A 26,622-nucleotide genomic window follows, 5' to 3' on the forward strand; every position below is an offset into this window, starting at 1 on the left:
TTTTTCTTCAGGTGTCTTAAACTCTATAGTTGTATTAGGACATCTATTTACTAGATATGCAGCTGTCATTATAGCTTCCCCCCAAAATCCCTTGGGTATACCTGAACTAATCATCATACATCTAGTTTTATCAAGTAGTGTTCGGTTCATTCTTTCAGCCACCCCATTTTGTTGAGGAGTTAATCTCACAGTCCTATGTCTTTGAATACCATTCTCTCTACAATATGAATAAAAAATCTCATTGCAAAATTCTAATCCATTATCGGTCCTCAATATTTTAATCTTCCTATTTGTTTGATTTTCCATAAGAATTTTCCAATTTTTAAAAGCCTCAAATGCATCATTTTTATGTTTCAATAAATGCACCCATACTTTTCTAGAAAAATCATCTACAATAGAAAGAAAGTAATTGTTACCTCCAATTGTTGGAGTCTTTTCTGGACCCCATAAGTCTGCATGTAGGTATTCAAGTATGCCCCTTGAATTGTGTTGCCCAACTTTGAAAGCCAATCTGTGATGTTTGCCCAAGACACAATTCTCACAAAAATCTACCTTGCTCACCTTATCCTTTCCAAGTAAGCTTTGTTGCTTTAACACTTGCAAGCCTTTATCACTTATGTGACCAAGCCTCCTATGCCATAGGATTGCCTTGTGATCTTCTGGTGCCTCAGCTAAAGTATTGCTGCCAGTTACTGTTTCACCAATTAGGTAGTATAGAGAGTCCTTCTTAATTCCCTTAAGAACTACCATTGAACCTCTACAAATCTTCATGGTTCCATGCTCTATTTTTACTGTATAATCTGCATCATCAAGCACGCTTAGTGAAACCAAATTTCTAGACAGATTAGGAACATACCTGACATTCTTCAATGTTCGAATGACACCATCAAACATTTTTATGTTGATTGAGCCTATTCCAGTTACTTGGCAAGATTGATTATTCCCCATAATAACCTTACCACCATTCAACTCTCTGAAATCTTGAAGCCATTCTTTATTGAAAGTCATATGGTATGAACACCCAGAGTCCAAGATCCAATCTTTTTCGTTTTCTCCTGTTGCTGCAATTAAAGTTTCAACATCATTGCAAGCTTTTCCAATATTTGCTGAATCCGTATGTTCAGATTTTCCCTCGTAGATGGATCTAGCACTTTCACAGACGGAACTCCTGCCCTTTTGTTTTCTCAGCCAGAGATAACAATCTCTCTTCATGTGACCAAGCTTGCCACAATGAAAACACGCCCTTGAATTGTTTGGACCTCTGGAACCAGATCTACCTCTGCTCTTGCTGTGTCTTTTACCATGATAGCCATTTGAGTTTTTGTGTGGTGATCGACCCCTTGCGTAGTTGCTTTCTCCAAGGTTTGATGAAGAAGATCTCTCTGATTTTAATTCTAAATCCTTTGATTTCAATGCTGAAATTACTTCTTCTAAAGTAATTGATGTACGACCATACTTGATAGCACTTTTGACCTCCTTAAACGATCCAGGCAGAGAATTTAAAATGATAATTGCTTGGTTTTCATCACTTAAAGCTTCTCCTTCTCCTGAGTTAGCCAACTCAATGTTCATCCTTAGAAACTCATCCAAATTCTGCTCCAAACTCTTGCTACTGCTCATCTTAAATCCAAAGATTCTTTCCTTAAGAAAGATTTTGTTGGTGAGAGTCTTTTGCTGAAATAACTCATCTAGTTTCTTCCAAATCTTGGATGGAGTGTCTTCTTTATCAACCATTCGAATGATGGAGTCCGACAAATGAAAAATCATAATCCCAATGGCTGATTCGAGCATTTCTTCTTTTTGATCTTTTGTAGTACCTTCAGGCCATGAAATGGGATCTTCAAGAACACGCAATAATTTTTGAGAAGCCAACATTCCTTTAATCTTCCTTCTCCAAATTCTAAAATCTCCATTACCATCAAACCTCTCTATTTCAAGCTTCATATTACTCATATTGTTGCAATAACTCCAATCCAAGAGACTTTGAACAGATTCTTGAACCTTCGAACTCGATTCTTGGACTTCTTTCTTGACTGAAACTTTTTCTGTGTCACTTTCTGATGAAGAACTTGATTCAGCCAGTTCTTCCCTTCTTTGTCACCTTTGATCTTGAAGCTAAACTTTGCCAATCAACCTGGCTCTGATACCACTGTTAGGGAATTTACCTTCCTTACACCAGCTTCATCTACAAACACAAAAGTAACAAACCAATAGACACAACATACACAAATTCAATAGAAAAAATCAGCAAGAAAAACAATAAAATGAACACCAAGAATTATAGAGGTTCAGCCCAAATAACTTGAGGCCACATCCTCTTTGAACTCCCCTTGGGATGTTCTTCTCTGCACTATGAAACAGCAATGAAGATTACAACTTGTCACCACTAGAGAACTTCTACACTTGATGGATTACAATGCCTTGAACCCAAACAAAACCCCAAGTACTCTTTACCATGTACAAAGAAATCTCTCACCCAAGACCCAAGTGTTTCTCTCTCAAGCTCTCTCTCTTTCTCTCTCTGAAAAAACTCCTATTTTTCAAAATGAAAACTGTTCTCGTATCACCTCTAAACAACTGAGATAACAAGACTTATTTATAGGGGGTTTTTTTACAACTGTCATCTAACTTAAAAATACCAGAAATAAACGCAGACTCATTTGGAGAAATGGTAGACAAGACTGGAAGAAAAACGTAATTTTGCTGATGTGTTCAGATGTTTAATGCAGACCAAAAATTCTAACAGCTAGCAACCAGTTGTCTTCAAGTGTTGAAGTCAACCACTAATCAACTTTGACATCCTGTCCAGGCCAGAGTTAGAGAAATTTAACAGAAACAGTGATCTAGTAAAACTCATCTCAATGGAGGCCGAGGTTTGGATGTTATTACATATATATTATATATATATATATGTATATATGTAAGGTAAACCCTTTGGTACAAATATTGGCGACCGAGAAATTAATAGACAACTGGCTGTAATTTATATTATTATAAGAAGACTTAAGCTGACTACAATATTTAAACTAATTCTCTAAAAACTTTGGTCTTATAAATGGCATTAGTACTATAATATTTCCCTTTCAAATTGGATCAAGAAGACTTTATTATTATTATTATTTTATTATTATTATGCATAGTTTTAAGTTGTGCTTCAACAACTCAAAATGACTTTTAAGTCCGAATAGTGTTACAATCAAATTCATATTAGATCTAATGCTTGCTAAAACGATTGAAATAATGTCAAGACTCGTGCATAGGACATTATTTGGGGAATATAGGGGGAAAATATTATTTTGGCTCTTGTATTTTTTTCGAATACGTGATTGGGTCCTGTTTTCTTAAATGATAATTCGGACCATGTGTTTTATAAAATTGATCAAAATAGTACCATAAACTTAATTTTTGTCAAAATATTTTCAATAGTAAGATCAATTCTCAGGTCGTTAGTGATGCAATAAGTTCAGAGAAGTAAAGAAAGTGGTCGAAGAGCTGAGAATGAAATATTATATTTGAATTTTTTTTTTACCTAAATTGGGTATAAGATAAGGTACTATTTTGACTCATTTTGTAAAACACATGGTCTGAATTGTTATTTAACAAAACACATAGACCGATCGCGTAATTAGAAAAAATACGGGGCCACACTGGTATTTGGTGAATTCTTCATTTAGCATTGGTGTTATATATTCCAGCAAAAGAAAATGGACTTTGCTTAGATTATTTCAATAATTCATTATAAGGATGTCATGCCATGGCATCTCAACCAAAATCCTTGAAATTGTAGGGGTTTTGGAATTGTAGGGGTTTTAGAGACTTAACAAACTCATTATCTAGTGCTAACAGAAATAACGGTTAACTCAGCAATACTTAAGCTCTATAAATAGATGAAGTTTGGAAGAGGCTAAGGCATGAGATGATTTGAAGAGTTTTAGTTTACTATTTTGTAAAAGGAGAGTTTAGAAGTCAGAAAATTTTTCTCTCTGTTTTGAGTTTTGGAGCAAGACTCCTCTGAATACTTTGTATTCACTTGGAAGTGTTGATGTACTAGTTCAGAATCAATAAAGAAGCTAAGCCTATTGGGCTGTTCTCTTCCGTGGAGTAGGTATCCTTGTTATACTGAACCACGTAAATTAGTGTCTCTTATTTTCTCACTGTTTGTATAATTCTTCATACATATATCTTGTGTTTATCTTGATTTTATTCTTTGTTACACATTATTGAATATATAAGCTGATATATATAAATATATATATATTACTAATTATTTCTTGTTTAGACTGTTTTACAACATTATTGTATTACAATTTGGTATAAATGTAATAGTCACCCTCAGACTAAATTTGAGCTGAGATCATTTTCATTTACCCTATTTTTTACAAAAGGAAATTTGACTTTTTATGCTTAATAGTGGGGTGTAATACAAAACAATGCTAGGCATTTTTAACATTACAAAATAATGCCAAAATTTTTGCTAGTACCCAAAATGCCCCTGTCACAATTCCCCCCAATCCCACTTTTGATTCTCCCTCTCTCTCTCAAACTCTCGGTGTAGAGTCCAAGAACTTTACTTAGCTAGTTAGATAGTAGTATTATAGTATTTATAGCATTATCTTTGTAACTGTGGATTTTTGGTTCAGACCGGGAATTATTTGGACACTCATAGTAGTACTTATAGATTTTCTAAGTTTAACCTATAGTTTAAGAATATTAATGTTAACCTAAGGTTTAATTATATGACTGATATTAAGGATAATATTTATTATACTATAAGGTTTAGATAAGGACCAATAGGATTTTAAGCACATGTTATGTATGGATGATTAAGGATTAAGTATTTTGAGGATTTAATTTAATAAGGGTAAAAGTTTGAATGCTATAAGGTCAGTCAGCAGCTTTGAATACGTTGAGGGCTTAGTCAAAGCTGTTTACTCCATTCAAACTTAGCTAAAAATGTAGCACCCACATTATTTTGATATAATATAGCCAATAATCACATGATTGCATTGCATTACATATCATACAATATGTATAATTTGAGCATATGCATATTCTTATAAGTGTTTTCATGTATAAGTATAAAAGTTGTGTATGTGATGTCTATATGTATGCTCAATATTATTAACCTTGTGGCATTTGAGTTGTCTTTTATGGGTGTTTGATGTGCTCAAGATATAAGAAAGTATGAAAAATATGGACAAGGCATGGAATTAAGTGATGAAAGTGAGATATAGAAGGCAAAATAGGTTAAGTATGAAAAATAGTACAATGTCGATTACTAGTATTTCGATGTAAAATTGAGTATTTATGGATTTACCAAATGTAATCGAGGTATGATTAAGGTCTCATTGATGATGTAAAAATGGTTTTAGAACCATTAGATAAATTCTTGATGGGAGGTATACATAATCAATGGTATTGATGCAAAGTCAAAACGAGCTTAGCATAAGTGCGCTACGCTCGATCGGGTAAGCATAACTATTGGGTATGAAGTCATGTGGACCTAAGGTTTGGTGTGAGTGTTTTAAACATAAGGATAATAGGCCTAGCAGATGATTAAGTCGAAATTATTGAAGTGATAAGGTTATCATAAGTCAAAAGGTGAAATGATGAGATGAAAGGTGTCAAATTTTGATACAATAAGGCTAAATCATTGAAAATAAGGAATTTTCATCAAACCTTATCACTTTGCACGACCATTATTCTGAAAAACAGAGAGAAAAGAAAACCAAAAACCATTTCTTGGCTGGTTTGAAGAAATTATAAGGAGATCCAAGTGAAAGCAAAGCCAAAGAAGTAGATTAAGCTTAGTTCTAGCCTTTTTATGGTAAGTTCTTGTACTTGGAAGTTAAACTATGTTTTTGAATTTTTCTGAGAGCTTATATATGGTGTTTTATCCTTTTTAAGATATTTCTTGGGGTTTCCAAGTGGTTTGAGGTTTAGAAAAGCTTGAAGAGATTGTCTTCGCCGAAAAGTTGCTCGGTAAGTGAAATTTTGTGTTTTATGAGGTTTTTGGGGTTCTTGGAGTACAAGATGATTTTTGGTTATTTGATTGAGTTTATAAGAGAGCATATATGTTTATAAATGTTTGAATATATTTGGAGACTCATTTAATTTGGGTGATGATCTAGGAGATAAGAATTTTATCAAAATCGGTATATGATAACATTATGATGAATCATGTTGGTATTTGGGATATATGGTTATGGCAGGTTATTTGATGTTGATTATTGGTTGATTTGGATATTTGAGGATAGCTAAAATTAAGGGGAAACTCTGTCAAAATTTCTCCAAATGTCTAAGATAAATCTAATGCTCGATCTAGGTAGTTTAAGGCATTTTAGGCATGTTTTGGGTTTGAAATTTGATATGATGTTTTATGGATATTTTTAAATGAGAGTTCAATGTCTTACTGCCCTCATTATGATGAGAAATCCATGCCATTGTCAGGATAAGCACATCAATACCTAAGACACCACTTGTTACACGGTGAACTATATTTTGGACAAAAGGTAAGTAAAGTACTCAACTGCAACACAAGAATTATGTGTTATGTGAAAGTATGCATTATATGAATATTTTGTGAGTAAGTGGTATTAACATACAGTGACACTTCATCATAAATTTGTATGCATGGCATAATAGTGATATGGTAAATTATTATATGATATAAGACCATGCATGATATTATGATGATTAATTATATGATGCCTTTGCAAGTTTTGTGCAACATAAAAGAAAGTTGTTATAAGAAGTTTAAGTTCAGTGCCACTGTTTTGAAAAGGCAAATGAAAGTGTTAATAAGTGTAAACGGAGGCCTATAGTAGGCTTATAGTGGCTGCCCAATAATTTGGGCTAGGTTTTAGTGAACCAATTATATTGTTTGCCATGTTTCCGTTTTTATTTCTCCTCCATATGAGTTATTGTTATATGTATTGACACCACAGTGTGTGGCCGCCTTAACTCTTGAGCCCGACGGGGCAACGATGGAATAAAGTTTTTAATGTGCCCTACTGTGGTGAAGGCTAGCCGGAGGAGAACCCATGGGATTTTGTATTATATGTGTAACAAGCCCTGCAGGCATTGACCAATTCAAACAGTGTGCACAATATTAAGGGGCCCAAAATTTAAAAAGAAGTTGTATATGTCCATTGATATTGGGTAATCATTAGCATTGCATGCATTACTTTGCTTACTGAGTTTTAGGCTCACAGTTGTCTTGTGTTGCAGGTAGAGAAAGAAATGTGTGAATGACATGAGGAGAACTGAAGCATGGTCCTGACCCTGATTTGTACATATGAACATATCGACCTTTTTGTGGGTTATTTCAGTTATCAGTGAGATGTTTGTAATAAAGTGTGAAGTTATGTTTTGAAAACAAATTGGGTTATCTAATACTTATGTATAATATGTTTGAGACCCACTTTATGTTTAATGTAAATAATGTGAAATAAGTTTTCAAGTTTAAAAAAAAAAATGTCCAGACTTTTGCAGTAATAAATTATGATATAGTTTTAAAATGTAACACCTCAAATATGGTTTTAACTAAAATAAGTGAGGGTGTTACAAGTTGGTATCAGAGCGCTATGGTTAAAATGTTCTTGTAGACCGTTCATATGTACACATTGAGGAAAGGATAATGCTCAGTTCATCTGTAAGTTTTATGTGTGCATTTATTATGTGCTGGTTGCATGCATCATGTGCTTTATTGGCTAAATGACATAAGTTATGGACATTTTGTCTTAAAAGATATATAATAACACAGATGGATCATGAACATGGAATGGGGGCTACTGAAGGCTCTTGCAACAATAAATATGAACAAGAAATGGCTCAACTTCGAGCGGTAGTGAATAGACAGGCTGAACAAATTGAGAAGTTGTTAGCAGAACAACGACAAAGGCAAGCACCAACACCACCTATTGAAACTCCAACACCTCCACAAGCTCCACCTGTAGTGCACCCCATGGAACCATTATATGAACGGTTCCGAAAACAACGCCCACCAGTATTTGAAGGTAGCACTGACCCACTTGACGCACAAGACTGGAAGAGTTCTTTAGAAGACATCTTTGAGTTCATGCAACTAAGTGACAGGGAAAAAGTTTCTTGTGCTGCACATACACTTAAAAAGGATGCTAAGATCTGGTGGGAAGTGGTTAAGCAGACTAGAGAAGTGAATCAGATGACTTGGGCAGAATTTGAACTGGTCTTCAACGAAAAGTTTTATAATGAAGCTATGTTGACTGCTAAAGTAAGTGAGTTCACTAGATTGCAACAGGGGAATCTTTCAGTGGCTGAGTACGCCAGGACATTTGACCGGTTAGCCAAGTTTGCACCAGACTTGGTTAACACTGAAACTAGTAGAGTGAATCGCTTCCTGGAGGGTCTACAACCAGAATTGGCTAGAGATGTAGATATGGGACGTACAGGGCCTCTTTCTTATGCTCAGGCTGTGGAGAAAGCTTTGAGAGCTGAACACAGAGAAGAAAAGATAACAAAAGCTAAAGCTGCTACTAGCATGCCTCGTAGAGACACTCCATTCAACAAAGAACAAAGCCGCTTTCACAATGACAACAAAAGAGGGGCCCAGAATTTCCAATTTAGACAAGGACAGAATAAGAAATTTAAAGGAGGTCAGCAAAACAGGCAATCTGGATTCCAACAAATGCCACGATGTCAAACTTGTGGAAAGAATCATTTCGGGGAGTGCAGGCTTTTAACTAAAAGCTGCTTCAAATGTGGCAAGGGGGATCATTTTATCAAAGATTGTCCATTGATGAAGAACCAACAAATGAAGGATGAACCTCAAAGGACAAATGCTAGGGTGTTCACGATTACTCAGGCTGATGCTGATACCAACAACTCTGTTGTGTCAGGTGATATTTTTGCATCTGGTATTCTCACTCATGCATTAATAGATTCAGGTGCCACACATTCATTTGCATCATTGACATATGCAAAAAGGTGGAGATCGAATAAAATTCTTAAAATAAGCTCATTATAAAATTAAAAATAGTATTTTTATTATTTATTTTTAGAAAATTAATGACTATGGTTTTCCAAAAAAAAAATTAAACAGATTAAAATTTTTAAAACCAAAGTCCTATAATTTCTTATTAATTCTAAAGTGTCACATTGAAACAAATTCAATTAATTTAGAATTAATTTATTGTTAATCAATATTTAGGTTTAACTAATATAATTAACATATACAATTAAGTCCAACTCAGGTAAATGGGCCTTAACAATTGGGCTTGTATGGAGGAGGGCTAGGTCCAGTATGTCGTTCCCACTACAAATGCCCCCTATCTTCCATACAAGGTCCAAAAGACAGGAATTTAAACCTTGGTTTTATTAATTGTTATTAATTGATTAGGCTCATTATAGTTATGCAAAGCAAATGGGCCTTCACAAGTGGAATCACCCACAAGAGAGGAATTTAAACTTTACATTTTCTAATGGGCCCAAATAAAACCTATCATTTTATGAATATTTTATTTGGCAAAATACCATATATCTAACAAACATATGGGTCACTATATGCATCTAAGCCTAATTGCAAAAATACCACATATAGTGCAAACAGACATGTTATAATTGGATTGGCCTAATCATGTTACTATATGAGCAATTCTATGAATTTATGCAAAAATACCACAATTTATTTCATTTGCAAAAATACCACAATTAATTATCTAGAATTTATCAAAAAAATTCAAATTAACTAAATTTTTACAAAAATAAGTCAATTTAAATGAAATTTATCAACAATTAACATTAGTTAATTTAAATTTCATTTATCAACAATCAACTTGGTTTTAGGTTAATTTTGAAAAAAAAATATTAATATAATTTAAATAGGATTTATCAAGAATTAACCAAAGTTAATTTAAATCCCATTTATAAAAAAATATTTTATTAATTGGCTGAAAAAAATGATATTTTTCAAAATTTAACCAATTTTAAATTTTAAAATCAATATCTAAACTATTTTCCAAAAATATCTTGTGTTGTTCCAACTATTATCTAATATTTTAACCATTTAAAAATAATAAAATACAAATAGCTATAACAAGCCTAAAATATCTCAAATAGTTAAACAAATTCAAATATCCATAAAAATATCTAACTAACAATATTAAATTTCAAATAATTTAAATATTAAAAACTATAGAATAAAAAGATATTTATATTTTCAAATAAAGATTTAATAAAAATATCAAGAATTTAAATGAAAATATCTTAAATATATGATATCATAATTCTAATATTTTAATATATTAAAAGATTTAAAATTAAGTTGTTAGTCTAATTTTAAATTTGAATTTGAATCTTTGTAGAAAATATCTAATTATTTAAATCTCTACTAACCAAAATATCTTATTTTAAAAAATTTAAATGATAAAACAAAAAAGATATTTTAGGTTTTGATTATACATAATAAATTTCTACAATTTTAATTTTATTTATTTATTTTTTAAATCTGGATGAACAGTACCCGTATCGGGTACTGTTCACCCGAGTGCTGTGGCTGTTGGTGGCGCGCGCGCAGGGCTGGGGTGCGCGCTGGTGTGCGCGGCTGCAGGGGCGTGCGCGCGGGTGGCGCGCGCGGTGCGTGGGTGGGGCGCGCGCGCGCATGGCAGCCAGAACAAAAAAATTCGAAAAAATTTTTTGTGCAATTTTTTCAACCAAAACCATTTTCTAATTAATTTTTAACATGTTTTACACAAAATAAAGCATATATAAAAATTAATAGCATAGAAAACACAACAAAATAACCTAAAAATTGCTAAAATTCACATAAAATCAATATGCTCATAAAACACATGAAAACCATCCAATTATTCAAACATATCAAATAATCCAATTTTAAACATGTTCATGCATGAAAATAAAGATTACCAAAGGCTTGAGGCCAGTTGTTGGATTAGCTTATACATGATCTTTATTTATTTTCATGTATATCTAATATTAAACAAATTAATACGAGATAGCCTAAAACATGTTTCTAAAATTGAATTCAAAGAGAAACAAAAATAGAATACTTACAGTATACGCAGCGGAATTAAGAGTCCTTCCTTCAGTTTCTCTAACTCTTGTATCCTCTCTGTCGCAGAGTATTATCAAGAAACTGAACCGATCTTCTATTTTCTTCACAATCTTCCAATGTATCCTTAGAACCACCTAGACTAGTGTGGGAAATTCTCAACACATGAGAAAGATATAGAGAGAAGAAGAGAAAATAACAAAGTGGCTTAGAAAAGGATTTGTGTTTAGAGAGAATATAAAACTATCAGAAAATCTGACTTGTGACTTATCTGTCGTCTCAGAAATCTTCTCTCTAAGCACTCCTTTTATAGACTCAATTAGGCCATTTAATTTAATTAAAAAATCAATAAAATAACAGCCATTTTGAAGCCCTAGGTCGAAATTATCATGGGCTATAGGCCCGTGAAATTTCCCATTTGATTATAAGCCCATTGGACTTAAAATCAAGGCCTGTATTATTTTCTATTGATTTAATTAAATAAATAATTATTTAAATCCTTTATCAAATTAATTATTTATAATTTGAACCTTGATTTAAATTTATTTATTAATTTAGATACCAATTTATCTTAATTAATAAATCTGCCATAATTTCTCTTTTCTTCTCAAAATTACACAACTCTGTGAAACTATCCAAAATTGACCTGATCAACTTTGATAATTCTAATTGATGATTAAATCAATTAATTGAGACTATCTAGATGATTTTATCCAAGGTACAATGGGGACCATGGGCCTATGAAATCAAGCTCCAATAAGTTATCATAAATTTAACAAATAAATTTACTAACTTATTAATTCCTCGTGACTCCACTATAGACTTGGAATTGCACTCTTGAATTCATAGAACGCTCTATAACAAATATAGATACGCTATTAATTATCCATTGTTACAACCATAATTGTCACTCAATCTTCTATAGACGGTCTACAATGAGATAGGACTAAAATACCGTTTTACCCCTCATTGTATTTTATCCTTAAAACACTTAGTTCCTTGTAAATGATATTTCAGTAAACTAATTTAATTACTGAAATGAGATCTCTATCATTTAATACCTTGAACCAAACTAAAAGGAAACCATCATTTCACTTCTTCATCAGAAGCTATAGATGTTCATATCTATGATTAACACTCCCACTCAATTATACTACCGAGTTCCCAAGATCTAAGTATGGGCTAGTCCGTAGGGTAAGCTGGTAATGAACAAGTCAAAGAACTCAAATAATACAATCAGTTAGAATACTAACCACTCAGAATTGAGATTGAATTGACCTATGGTCAACTATATGATATGACTAGAATAGATAATAACGGTATGTTTACTTATCTTATCAACTGTCAATATCGGTCCTGTCCGATGTAACAAATACATCCGATCTTATCTACTTTGCTAATGTTCTGGAAAGAACATAACACTGTAATGTGTAAGTAGATCATATCGTAGATTGGCAAGTCAGTGTAAATCCGGTGCACTGACTAATCTTAGGACTAACTTATTTTGAACATATAATCATATTTATATTCCACTGTGATTACGTCACTATAAATAATATTAGCTATATGCTCGGGATTTAATAGAAATTTATATTAAACAAATAATCATGAAAATAAAACATGTGAGCAAAGTGATTGACCAAGTCAAAAAATGATTTCTATTCTTTTATTGATAATAAAATGAGATTACAAAGAATTTGGGTTTTAATTAGGGCATAAAACCCCAACACGAACATCCATCGAGCATGAATGAAATAGTGATAATGCACATTACCATCGAGTAGGTATCGAGTACCCATCGAGTACCCATCGAGTACAACATGCAATGTAAAAAATGATGTGCCATCGAGCTTGCATCGAGCAAGCATCGAACATCCATCGAGCATGAATAAAATAGTGATAATGCACATTACCATCGAGTACCCATCGAGTACAACATGCAACGTAAAAAATGATGTGCCATCGAGCTTGCATCGAGCATCTATCGAGCATGCATGAAATAGTGAGAATGCACATTACCATCGAGTATCCATCGAGTAGGTATCGAGTACCCATCGAGCAGAACATGCAACCCTAAAATTGATGTGTCATCGAGCCTGCATCGAGCAGGCATCGAGCACAACACAATCCCAGAAAACGCAGATCGACAAAAAACCAGAAAAAACCCAAAAAAATGTACAAATATTGCTCAGATCTATTTGAAATACTCAAAAAGTTTAAAGGAAACATCACTAATCCAAGTATTTAAGAAAAAATTGCTTACCCATTAAAATGTTCTCCAAGATTTCTCAACCTTACTTTGGTCTTGATCCCCCTCTACAAATGGCTTTCTTAGTGGCGGTCCCAAGCTCGATGGGGTTCTACCGTGATGCTCTTAGTGGTGGTGTGAGGTGAGGTGAGGTGAGTGAGAGTGAGGAAGAAGGAAGAGAGGAGGAAGGAAGAGAGGGGGAGGGAAGAGAGGAGATAGTTGTTTTTAGGGATTTTGGGTACTAGCAAAACTTTTGGCATTATTTTGTAATGTTAAAAATGCCTAGCATTATTTTGTATTACACCATACTATTAAGCATAAAAAGTCAAATTTCCCTTTACAAATTCAATATATATATGCTTACATTACACATAATAATTTACGAGTTTACATTATATACGCTGTGTTACTTCAATCAACGTTCATACATCGTTTTTGTTAAACCATAAAAAACATGCATGCCGTGCAAGTTCACAATAATATATATATGTATATATGTGTGTGTGTGTGAGACATGCATATCTAATTCTCATTCAAATGATTGTAACCATTTTTGTTCCAGCTTGCTGTTCCTGCTCGGCGAATTGGGTGCCCAAGCCCAAATGGTTCATTAGCAACCATGTGAAAGTCAAGAGCTCTCCTCCCTTGCTTAGTTGCTGTGTATTAAGTAAAAGACTATCAAAGAAACTGAATTGTATTTTCTCATTAACAAATGAAAAGGAGTACAGAGTATTTATATTCAGTAAGGCTAACGAGAATTAGCCTTTGATAACAGAGAAGGTTGTTGAGTAACAACCTATAACAGCTATAACAAAATACAAGTAGAGAACTAACTGACTATTAACTAACTACTTAACAAACTCCTTAACAGGCCCCCTCAAACTGAGTGTGGTGAGAAACCACAGACAGTTTGTCTCTAAGATCAGCAAATATGGAGTTAGAAATTGGTTTTGTAAGACAATCAGCTAACTGGCCAGAAGCAGGAACATGTTGAACTTGTATCTGTTTTGAAAGCACCTTGTCTCTAACGAAATAGAGGTCTATTTCTATATGTTTTGTACGAGCATGAAGAATGGGATTTGCTGCAAGCTGAACCGAACTTAGATTGTCACACCAGATACAAGGAATATTAGTTGACTTGAAGTGCAACTCACTCAGCAAAGATTGAACCCAAGTGACTTCCGAAACAACATTTGCCAGACTACGAAACTCTGCTTCTGTAGAGGACCGGGAGATGGTGCTTTGCTTCTTGGATTTCCAGGCAATGAGATTTTCACCTAAGAAAATACAAAAACCAGTTGTAGACCTCCTGTCATCAGGATCCGAGGCCCAGTCTGCATCACAATAGGCTGTCAGATTGAAGGAGGAGACTGGTTTCAGGTGAAGGCCGTAGTCGAGAGTTCCTGCAAGATATCGAATGATGCGCTTAACTGCAACCCAGTGAGACTGTAAGGGATTATGCATGAACTGACAGACCTTATTAACACTAAAGGTGATGTCAGGGCGAGTGATTGTTGCATATTGTAAGGCTCCCACAAGTGATCTGTACATGGTGGAGTCTTCAACTGGATCACTACCAAAGCTGGTTAAGCGGAGTCCACCATTCATTGGTGTGCTTTGAGTCTTGGCCCCCTGAAGTTGTGCCTTGCAAACTAGATCTTGTAAATATTTCTTCTGAGAGAGAAGAACTCCATCTGGGGTATTGAGAACTTGAATGCCTAAGAAATAGGTGACAATGCCGAGATCCTTTAAGGAAAAAGTGGTACTTAACTGAGAAATAAGAGCTGAAACATCATCATCATGGCTGCCTATGACTAAAATGTCATCCACGTAGACCAATATGTAAATGCAGCTGTCGGGTTGAGCTCTAACAAATAGAGAATGATCTGTTTTGGCCGAGACAAAGCCAAAAGAAAATAAGGCATTGGACAGTTTTTCAAACCAAGCTCGTGGGGCTTGTTTGAGTCCATAGAGTGCTTTCTTGAGCTTGCACACCTTGTTAGGAAACTCACTGTCAATGAATCCGGGTGGTTGTACCATATATATCTCTTCATGCAAATCCCCATTTAAAAAGGCATTATCAACATCCAGTTGCCTTATTTTCCACCCTTTTGTAAGAGCAAGTGTGAGAATAACTCTGATAGTTAGTGGCTTAACCACTGGACTGAAGGTCTCATGAAAATCGAATCCAGCTTGTTGATGATATCCCTTGGCAACCAATCTTGCTTTGTATCTTGAAACTGAACCATCAGGATGTTCTTTGACACGAAATACCCATTTGCATCCTATAGGAGACCGACTGTCAGGGAGATCAACCAATGACCAAGTGTCATTCTTTTTCAAAGCATCATGCTCAGATTGCATAGCATCAAACCAGTGAGAGACCTTTAATGCTTCTTTAACAGAGGAAGGTGTAAGCGATGCAGTGAGGACCTTAGGCTTGCGAATTCCAGATTTTGCTCTTGTTTGCATAGCATGACTATTGGCAGGGACAGTGGGAGGCAAATTTGGTACCTATAACACATCAACACCAATGGAAAAAGTAGTCTGTATATTAGAAATACCAGTATATTGATTTTGAGAAGGAGGTACAATATTGTTTGCCATATCCGAGAGTTGAGGAGAAATGGGAGGAAGAGACGAAATTTCTGGAGGAGAAAAAGGAGGTGATAAGTCAGGTGGGACAGGATGAGAACATGAAGGAACTGATTGTGTGGAGACTAACCGAGAGGATGGAAATGGATCGAGTGGAGGAGCATGTGGAGCACCAGACTGTGATACTTGGTGAAGTATTGGAGGAGCAGCAGAAGGGAGAGAAGGTGGAGGAGAAATATGAAAAGATGATGGACTTGTCATATCTGAATAAGGAAAAATATGTTCATCAAATAAAACATCTCTGGAAATATAGAGCCTACCATCCTTTGCAAGACATTTGTAGCCTTTGTGTGAAAGGCTATAACCAAGAAACACACAAGGTTGAGACCTGTATTGAAGTTTGAATCTATTATAGGGTCTTAGGTTAGGATAACACAAGCAACCAAACACTCTAAGGGATTTGTAGTCGGGTTTGGTGTTGAATAACAGCTCAAGTGGGGACAAGAAGTTGAGTTGAGGAGTAGGCATCCTGTTTATAAGAAATACAGATGTTCGACAAGCTTCATCCCAATACTTAAGAGGAAGAGAGGCTTGAGCTAATAGGGTAAGGGCACTCTCAATGATGTGTCTGTGCTTGCGCTCAGCCACACCATTTTGTTCATGTGTGTGAGGACAGCTAATTTTATGAATGATCCCATTTTGGTTCAAAAGATTTGTAAATGAACGATATTCCCCACCCCAATTTGACTGAATAGCTTTTATTTTGAAACCAAGTTGCAGCTCTACTTGTGCTTTAAAGCTGGTGAAGGTAGGGAGAGCTTCATTTTTAGTCCTAAGCATGTAAATCCAGGTGTGTCTAGAGAAGGCATCTATAAAGCTGATATAATATTTATAACCACTAGATGAGGTATGAGGGGCAGGACCCCATAAGTCAGAGTGTAAAAGTTGTAGTGGTTCATTATATGCAATGTTAGATGTAGAAAAAGGAAGCTTATGAACTTTACCCAAACAGCAAGCAGAGCAGAGATCAGGAAAAATTGTATTATTTTTATTAATGGGAATATCAATATTACAAGATTGTAAAGTAAACTTGACTATTTTGGCAGTAGGGTGACCAAGCCTATTATGCCAGAGAATAAAGTCTTTTGATTGTTTGGACAAAACATGATTGTTACATTGTGGTATAGGCTGATCATTGACACTCGGTGAAAGAGTAGAGGCACGACTGTGTTGAAGAGATGAGATAGAGCTTAGTTGGAGTGGATCGAATTTGTAGAGGCCATGCTCAAGATTCCCAACAAGTAAAGTCTTCAAAGTTTCCTGATCTTTGACAAACATTGAAAAGGATGAAATTCAAAAAACACGTTATTATCCAGAGAGAATTGAGAAACGCTAAGAAGATTTTTTGTAATGTGAGGAACATGAAGAAGATTGTTTAATATGAGCTGTTTAGAATGAATGGGAGACTTGAAAAAAGAATGACCAATATGATGAATAGGCAAACCTGTACCGTTTCCCATATAAATTTTCTAGTCACCATTGTATTCCAGACTGTGATGGACATTAGAGACATCTGGTGTGAGGTGATTTGTGGCGCCTGAATCAGGGTACCAGCTGGGGTCTGCGACAGTATCAGGGGAAGCATAAAGAGCCTGCATTTCAGCTATGTTAGCACTACCCAAGAATTGCTGAAAACATTCAGGACCAGTAAATGATTTGTCAAATCGATAAAAACACTGCTTTACTGTATGACCCAATTTGTTGCACAGCTGACATTGAGGTTTTTGACCCCAAGGATTGAATTGTCCACGTCCTGTTGAAGCTGCTCCAGGTTTGGGACCACTATATTGACCACGTGAAGGGGCAGGTGGGGCAGATCGTGAGGGGTATGGGCCAAAGCCAGGAGGAGCAGCCACAAATGGGTTGTACGAGACGCGTGGAGATGTAGCTGAGGGACCACTGTACTGATTGCCACGATAGGTAGGGGTAGCCTGGCTAGATTAGCTTCATTCTTGATATCCAAATCTTGAGATCCTTTTTCCAACCTAACTTCTTGAGCCATTAAAAGAGCCTCAATTTCAGCCACTGTGTAAGCATCAGTCCTGGTATTAACAGAGGTAATGAAGACTTCGTAATCTCGTGAAAGACCATTGAAAATCGCCTCAATGTGATCTTGCTCAGTCAATGTATGTCCAATGGAGGCAAGAGTATCAACAAGACTCTTAATCTTGAGAAGGTAATCACCCAAGGAACCCTTCATACGAGTATTACGCAGCAAAGTTTTGTACTGGCCGATGTTGGCACGATTGAGAGCAGTGAAGTAGTCTTGAAGATTTCGCCAGATCTGAGCAGCCGTGTTGCATCCAACCATTCGAGTTAGGATTTTTTCAGTCATTGAAGATAGAAGCCAGGACACCAGAATGCTATCTTGTTGGTCCCAATCATCGTAGTCGGGATTGATGCGTTGTGCTAGACGATCTTCATTGGAGAGGTACATCGGCGGTGTGAGAATGGGATCGAGAAACCGTTGGAGTCGACTGCCTTTAATGGCAGCAAAAACTTGGTGTTTCCAAGGTAAGTAGTTGTGTTCATCAAGGCGTACAGAGAGCGTGTGAGAAAATGTGACGGGAGAAGTTTTGGGAAGAAGATTTGGGAAAGAGTTGGACGAATTTGGACGAAGAGAATCACCATGGACAGGATCTGAAGTGTGCTCCATAGCTCACAAAAGAAAGAGCTCTGGTACCATATTAAGTAAAAGACTATCAAAGAAACTGAATTGTATTTTCTCATTAACAAATGAAAAGGAGTACAGAGTATTTATATTCAGTAAGGCTAACGAGAATTAGCCTTTGATAACAGAGAAGGTTGTTGAGTAACAACCTATAACAGCTATAACAAAATACAAGTAGAGAACTAACTGACTGTTAACTAACTACTTAACAAACTCCTTAACACTGTGCATCAATGAATGGCCTACAATTGATGGCAGCATATGACAACATTTCAACCCAAACTCGGCTCATTATCTCCCACTGGGATTCCTCATTCTGAAGTTGTTGTGCCAGAATACATGCATCAAAGAACACAGATTTACTCCTGTCACCCTTCATAGTCGTCGATCTAACTTTGGGCTTCGCTGATAGAATCTTCTCACAGGCTTTAGCATGACCTAAAATCTTGTGCTTTTTGAAAAATCTTTTGGCTTCTGCACAAGTATCTCTAAACACTATGTTCCAATTGCCCAAAACTGGTGCCAACATGACTTGCTTGTTGACTAAAAGATAAAACACGTAATTTGAAATGAGCTTGCAAATGTTTCTATAGTTGATTTCCTCTTGGTTAGTGCCACTTGATTGGTCATCTCGGTAGCCTTGGCAAACACATGTGCGACAGCAGCGTTGAGCAAATAGTTGCCAGAATGATTCTCCTTCTGAAGTACTTAAACTGGTCTGATTGTAGCAGAGTTTAGTAGCTAAGTGCCAAAGAAGAAGGCTTTCGGCATATTGGAACTCTCCTATGCTCCATTTTAGTTTGATATAGCTATGAGAGTTCTGCAAGAGAGCCGCTTCTCCTCTTTCAGAACATGCCTTTATTGCATCTCTCAAATTACTTGCCTTTTGGGATTTTTTCTTCAGCTCATTGAAGATAAAATCCTTAAGATAATTATCGACTGTTTTCCAGTACGAAAAATTGCACAAGATCCTTTTCATCAGCTTTAACTCCCTATACTTGTGAAAATAACCAACCAAGTCTCGGAATCCCATCTTAGGTGCCAGACAATGACTAATTATGTCCTTTTGAGAAACTGATTCAGACCATCTTTTTCTTTTCAATATAGCTTATGGAACATGTCTAATGATCTGATTATCCTTAACTACCATGAGGGCCCAATCCGAAAAGATAAGCTTAAAAGCAGAAATGGCATCAAGGACAATGGCTCCAATGAACAAAGCATAAGTAATACTGTTATACCCAGGTTTCGAGCCATAGTAAATATGACCTCGAAAGCTGAGTTCGCATTAAATGGTCTCGTGAGGGTTAGGGTATGCTCTAGGATGGTAAATCGAGCCTGCAAAGTATGATATATGATCTCGAATGTGGTGAGCTCGAAATGATCTCGATCTCGAAAGGTAGCTCCGAGAACACCTTCATCTTCAGGAACTTCGGAGCATGGGTCTTGAGCTCGATGTACTATCTCGAGAGCAATGTTAGCTCGGGAAATGTCAGTGGCTCGCACAATGACATGAAACCTGAGATGCTAAAGCCTTGGAGATACGCTATAACCACCTTGAATATCTACAAGTATTGTAAACATGAGATGTAATCCTCATTTATTGATGTAAATCCCCAAGAATCGTGGGATATTATTTAGTCAGTTATGCGTTCCCTGGTCTTCAGGGACGTTTCCTTTTTTATCTGATTAAAGGCATTTATTTTTATTCACAAAAGAGTAACTACCCAAAATATGTGGGATATTATTCTGCATCCTTCTCTATAAATAGAGAAGCCATGCACCATTGTAAAGGATCGAAATTATGATCCTTGAGAGAAAACTCTGTAGAATTCATGCTAAAGAATTGTTCAGAGATAATCTTGAGATTAATAACAGAGACTCGTGGACTAGGCAGATTTAACTGCTAAACCACGTAAAAAACCGTGTGTTTGATTCGTTTGTTTCTTTTGGCCATTGTCTTTAATTGTTTACGTGCTCTCTTCTTTTATCTGTTGACGAAAAACGGCGTCAACAGTTTGGTGCTTTCATTGAGAGCCTCAAGCATCCATCCCTGAGAGATTCATGGCTGCAAACAATCAGAACACTCCTGAAGAAAATTACCCAAGGCGTCCTGGAAAACAGCCAATGGAGAACCCGGACGCTGATGAAAGGAGTGGGTCCTCTGATTCCCGGGGACCACCTCCACAACCAAGGGATGAGGACATGTACTATAACCCTGAACGTTATGTCCCTATTTTAGAATTAGAGAATCGGCAGCTGAAATAGTTGTTGGCAGAAGCCAACAAACGTAATGAGGAGTTGAATAGGATAGCTGCAGAGGCGCAAGTGGCTCAGCCCCCGCCTCTGCGCGAAGACCAAGTCCCTCCTCCAAGGGACGTGCACATTCCTCCCCGGAGGCCCCGTGGATGTCCACGAAAAAATGCTGCCACAAGGAGGCCGGCACAACCTCCAGCACCAACAGAGCCATCTGCTCCTTCTAGGCCTCAGAGGAGTACCCGAGCTCGGGTCCCGCCTAATCCACCCGTGGAAGTGCCTGCAGGAACTGAGAACAACCGAGCTCCTGCCGAGCCTCGGACTCAGGTTCCTGGCAGTGCACCGAACGCAACTGGCCCATCTCGGGAAAATTCTGGACCCTCTAGGCCGAGGCAAGGACGACAACCACCGTCACCTATACGGTTCCCTCCGTCTCCCATAAGATATCCTTCACCTCCCCGCAGAAACGCTCAACCTGGTTGAGATCAGGATCAAGGGCGTACAGGGGAAAGACAAGGAAACAGGGAGAGGTTCCAGGAGCGGAGAGGCGCGCCATCTGAGAGAAGTCAGACGTCCCGATCTCGCACTGCGGAGACAAGGCGACGTAGAAAGGATCCACCACGAAATGACCGATCAATGAGTTTCACCAGTGATGAGTCCGGAGAAACTAGGTCTGTCAGTAAACACGACCGGGGTCGTAAAAATACTGGAAATCACAAGAGTCATCCTGACCTGCGAAATCATCTGAATCAGAGCAGGGGGAAAGGAGATCAGACAAATCCGGATCTAAGGAATCATCTGAATGGGCATAGAGATCCCTCACGGAGACGCAAGCCTGGGATCGCGATTAATGACTATCAATTCCAGGCACCACCTAAGGACCCAGTCCAAGAAAGGATTGATCAGCTCGAAAAAGCCTTTAGGCTTTTGAAGAATGAACGAGGGAGTGGTCGATACGAGGACTCTGATGAGGAGCTCGAGCCGTTTGCTCCCAATATTTCTAACACTCAGTTTCCTCAAGGGTTCCGGATTCCTCACGTCCCAGCGTTTGAAGGAAAAACCGACCCATGTAGTCACCTAAGTACATTCAACACTATCATGAGAGCCAGTAACGTAGGTTACGAGATCAGGTGCATGTTGTTTCCGACATCATTGGCCGGACCTGCCAAGAGTTGGTTTGAGAAGTACAAGAGACACGCGATAACTTCGTGGGATCAATTGTCTAGAGACTTTAAGAAGCAGTTCCGAGCTATGATGGGAGTCAGACCAGAGGCGTCCACTTTGACTAACGTCCGGCAACAGCCGGGTGAAACACTTAAAAGCTACCTGACAAGATTTAATCTAGAGGTCGCCCGGGCACGAGATGTGGACGACAGTGGACACTTGATGGCTATCCGAGCTGGTGTGTTGCCTGGAAGTGCCCTTTGGGATGACATGCAAGGGAAACCGGTGAGGTCAATAACCGAGTTTAACAAGCGGGCGCAGAGATTTGTCAATGTAGAGGAGGCGAGGTCAACGCTAAAAGCAACCTCGCAAACCGAAACTACAACGATAAACATTAACTCCGCCTCAACCTCGGCTGATCCAGTAACTTCACAGCCTACCTCAGAGAATCCCTCTAAGAGGAAAAAGAGCGAGGGAAATAACCCCGAGGCTGAAGGGGGAAAGAAAAAGAAAGGAGAAAGGTATTACTCCGTATATAAAGTACACACCGAGCTCAACGAGTCTCGGGAAAATATCTACCTGGCTAATGAAAACCAGGTCCCCTTCAGGCGTCCGGACCCTATGAGGAATCAAAAGTCCAAGAGGGATTCCAGTAAGTATTGCCGGTTTCATAGGGACACTGGACACACAACTGATGAGTGCCGACAGCTGAAGGACGAGATCGAAGGGTTGATCTCGAGAGGTTATTTCCGGCAGTATGTCAAAAACCAGAGTACTGGACAGACTACTGCCAGCCAGAGAGTAGCCGCGCTTCCAGCAGCACAGAATAATAACTCCCGATCTCGGGAAGAGGACAGGCCTCCGCCGATAGATGGAGAGGACGTAATAACCATCTCGGGAGGTCCTCATCTCGCAGGAGGGGGTAGAAATGCTCAAAAGCGATATGTGAATGAGCTGAAGACAGGGGACGGGTCTCCTTATGAACCCGAACCAAGGGCACCAAAAAGCCAAAGGGTTGAAACTCAGCCTATAACCTTCACCGAGGAAGATGCCTCCCATGTCCAGTTCCCTCATCATGATCCACTTGTCATCACCCTGCAGCTTGCCAACAAAAGAGTGCGCCGAGTTCTCATAGACAATGGGAGCTCAGTTAACATTCTTTATAAAGCAACACTAGAGAAAATGGGACTCTCCCTTCGCGACCTGAAGGCTTGTGCAACCACTTTGTACGGCTTTTCTGGAGAAGGAACCGCCTGTATGGGGTCCATCGAACTCCCTGTGACCTTGGGAGATTATCCAGTCTCGGTGACCAAGATGATGGAGTTCGTGGTAGTAGAGTTACCATCTGACTACAATGTATTGCTCGGGAGACCCGCCCTGGTCGGGCTGGGGGCAGTTTCATCTGTAAGGCATCTAGCCCTTAAATTTCCAACTCCGAGCGGGGTCGGAACATTGAAAGGAGATCAATTGGCAGGAAGGGAGTGCTACAGCATTTCCTTGAGGGGAAAGAAACAAACGAGCGCTCAAGCACTCGTTGTCATACAAAATAAAGATGGGACAGTTTTAGAAATTGATGAGGAGATCGATCCGAGGATTGAGGAAAAGGTTGACCTCCAACCTTTGGAAGAGCTCGAAGAGGTTCAGCTCGAGGAAGCTGATCCCTCAAAGAAGGTGAAGGTCGGGAAACACCTCCAAGACGAATCAAAATAGCAATTAATTTGCTTTCTGAAGAAAAACCAGGATGTCTTCGCGTGGTCACACTCTGACATGGTGGGAATAAGCCCCAATGTAGCAAGTCACGCATTGAATATAGACAAAAGCTTTCCCCCGAAGCAGCAAAAGCGAAGGCAGCTGGATGAAGACAGAAAGAAAGCACTAAAGGAGGAAATGGACAGGCTGAAAGCAAATAATTTCATAAGGGACGCTTTTTACCCTGACTGGGTGGCCAATCCAGTGTTGGTCCCGAAGCCCAATGGGACGTGGAGAAAGTGCATTGACTACTCGGACCTCAACAAGGCCTGCCCAAAAGACTGTTTTCCCCTGCCGAGAATTGACCAGCTCGTAGACGCCACGGCGGGGCATGGTCTAATGTCGTTCATGGATGCCTATTCTGGATATAACCAGATTCCCATGCACGCCCCCGACCAAGAGCATACGAGCTTCATCACAGATAAAGGGCTCTAATGCTACAATGTCATGCCATTCGGACTCAAGAATGCCGGAGCCACGTACCAGCGGCTCGTAAACATGATGTTCTCAGAGCAAATAGGGAACAACATGGAAGTTTATGTTGATGACATGCTTGTAAAGTCTCAACTTAACAAGAACCATGTTGATGACCTCGAAGAGTGCTTTGGCGTGCTCAGAAAGTACAACATGAAGTTGAATCCTCAGAAGTGCACTTTTGGGGTGTCTTCAGGAAAGTTTCTGGGTTTCATTGTCAATTCTCGGGGGATCGAGGCTAATCCCGACAAAATAAAGGCCCTGATCGATATGCCTTCGCCTCGGAAGCATAAAGATGTTCAAAGCTTGACTGGCAGGATGGCAGCTCTGAGCAGGTTCATCTCGAAGTCAACGGACCGCGGTCTCCCATTCTTCAACTTATTAAAAGGAAGTAAGAAGTTCGAATGGACAGATGAGTGCGAGCTAGCCTTTCAGGAGCTCAAAAAGCACTTAGCCGAACCGCCCATCCTATCAAAGCCTGAGACGGGGGAAGTACTGTTCCTATACCTCTCAACTACCGAACACGCGATAAGCGCGGTGCTCGTGCGAGAGGAAGAGAGAGTACAGAAACCCGTCTACTATATCAGTAAAAGATTACTGGGGGCAGAGTCAAGATATCCACTGATGGAGAAGCTCGCCCTCAGTCTGATCCACTCATCTCGCAAGCTCCGCCCTTACTTTCAGGCACATCCTATCCATGTACTAACAGATCAACCACTAAGGCAAGTCTTGTCTAAACCAGAGGCGTCTGGTCGACTCCTAAAGTGCGCTGTTGAGCTCGGACAGTTCGAGATCACCTACCATCCGAGAACGACCATTAAGGCACAAGCGTTGGCGGATTTCATAGTGGAGTGCACCGGTATCGCCGACGACGAGGTAGCAACCACGGCCCACGAGCTGTGGAAACTTTACATCGACGGGTCGTCAAATGAAAATGGAGCGGGGGCAGGAGTTATTCTGATCACTCCTGCAGGGAGCAAATTTCACTCTGCGTTAAGGTTCGGCTTTAAAGCATCTAATAATGAAGCTGAGTACGAGGCTTTACTTGCGGGACTACGAATAGCAAAAGAGCTCAAGGCCAAAGCTATACATTGCTACAGCGACTCCCAGCTCGTGGTTAATCAAATCTTGGGAGAATACCAGGCTCGTGGCACAAAAATGGCAGCTTATCTGGAGAAGGCAAAGTCCGCATTAGAGTTTTTTGAGTTTTATGCAATCGAACAGGTTCCCCGAGAACAAAACTCAAATGCAGATGCCTTAGCTCGGCTCGCCACCTCCGCCGAAAATGAGGAGCTGAATGTTGTACCCGTAGAACACCTGTCAACACCCAGCATTACTGAGCCTGACGAGGAAGATGTGTGTATGATCGAGACAGAGCCGACCTGGATGAGCCCGATAGTTGAGTATCTCGAAAATGGAATTCTTCCAAAAGATCGAAATCAGGCTCGGAAACTAATGTATCAACTTCCTCGTTACACCATCCTGGACGGAAGGCTATACAGAAGAGGGTATTCCATGCCATTGCTCAGATGTGTAACTCCTCCCGAGGCAAAGAAGATTATTGAAGAAATTCATGAAGGATTCTGCGGAGACCATACCGGGGGGCATAGCCTATCCAAGAAGATTATACGCCAAGGATATTTCTGGCCAACCATTAAAACGGACTCTTTCGAGTACGTGAAAAAGTGCGACAAATGCCAGAGATTCACCACGATACCCCGAGCTCCACCTTCCGAACTGACCATGTTGACATCCCCATGGCCTTTTGCGATATGGGGAATCGACCTCATAGGCTCGCTCCCAACTGGCAAAGGAGGAGTAAAGTATGCTGTGGTCGCAGTTGATTACTTCACAAAATGGACGGAGGCTGAACCATTGGCGACCATAACTTCGAAGAAGATCCTAGATTTCGTGGTAAAGAACATCGTATGCCGATATGGAGTGCCAAGAAAGATTGTGTCTGACAACGGAACCCAGTTTGATTGCGACTTATTTACCAACTTTTGTAACAAGAACGACATAATAAAGAGCTTTTCGTCAGTGGCTCACCCTCAGGCGAATGGTCAGGTCGAAGCCGTTAATAAAACTCTCAAAAGTTCTTTGAAGAAAAAGTTGGAAGAAGCAAAGGGACAATGGCCTGAGGAGTTACCTCAAGTCCTTTGGGGATATAGAACTACAGCTCGGACATCAACTGGACATACCCCATTTTCTCTAGCATACGGCTGCGAGGCAATGTTGCCCATTGAGGTCGAAATTCCAACGATTCGAACTCAGATTTACGACCAAAGTTCCAATCATACTCAGCTCGAAGAAACCCTAGACTTGATCGAAGAAAAAAGGGAGGTGGCTCAGCTG

General features: G+C 38.7%; 1 protein-coding gene across 1 annotated transcript; it reads left to right on the forward strand.

The window, feature by feature from the left end:
- Positions 1 to 5,669: 5,669 nt before the first annotated feature.
- Positions 5,670 to 13,912, forward strand: LOC133830660 (uncharacterized). The gene is made up of 5 exons (XM_062260678.1): positions 5,670 to 5,827; positions 5,908 to 5,982; positions 6,451 to 6,512; positions 7,750 to 8,967; positions 13,861 to 13,912. The coding sequence occupies exons 4-5, from the start codon at positions 7,766 to 7,768 to the stop codon at positions 13,910 to 13,912; spliced, it is 1,254 nt and encodes a 417-aa protein (XP_062116662.1). The 5' UTR covers positions 5,670 to 5,827; positions 5,908 to 5,982; positions 6,451 to 6,512; positions 7,750 to 7,765.
- The last annotated feature ends 12,710 nt before the right edge of the window (positions 13,913 to 26,622 follow it).

Source organism: Humulus lupulus, chromosome 4 (genome assembly GCF_963169125.1).
Source record: "Humulus lupulus chromosome 4, drHumLupu1.1, whole genome shotgun sequence".
NCBI lineage: Eukaryota > Viridiplantae > Streptophyta > Magnoliopsida > Rosales > Cannabaceae > Humulus > Humulus lupulus.

Bases quoted from the DNA above. Each gene is read 5' to 3' on its own strand.
- LOC133830660 (XM_062260678.1), top strand. From the start codon at position 7,766: ATGGATCATGAACATGGAATGGGGGCTACTGAAGGCTCTTGCAACAAT. The intron at 8,968-13,860 runs GTGGAGATCGAA...TTTTTGTTCCAG, and splicing joins TCATTGACATATGCAAAAAG to CTTGCTGTTCCTGCTCGGCG.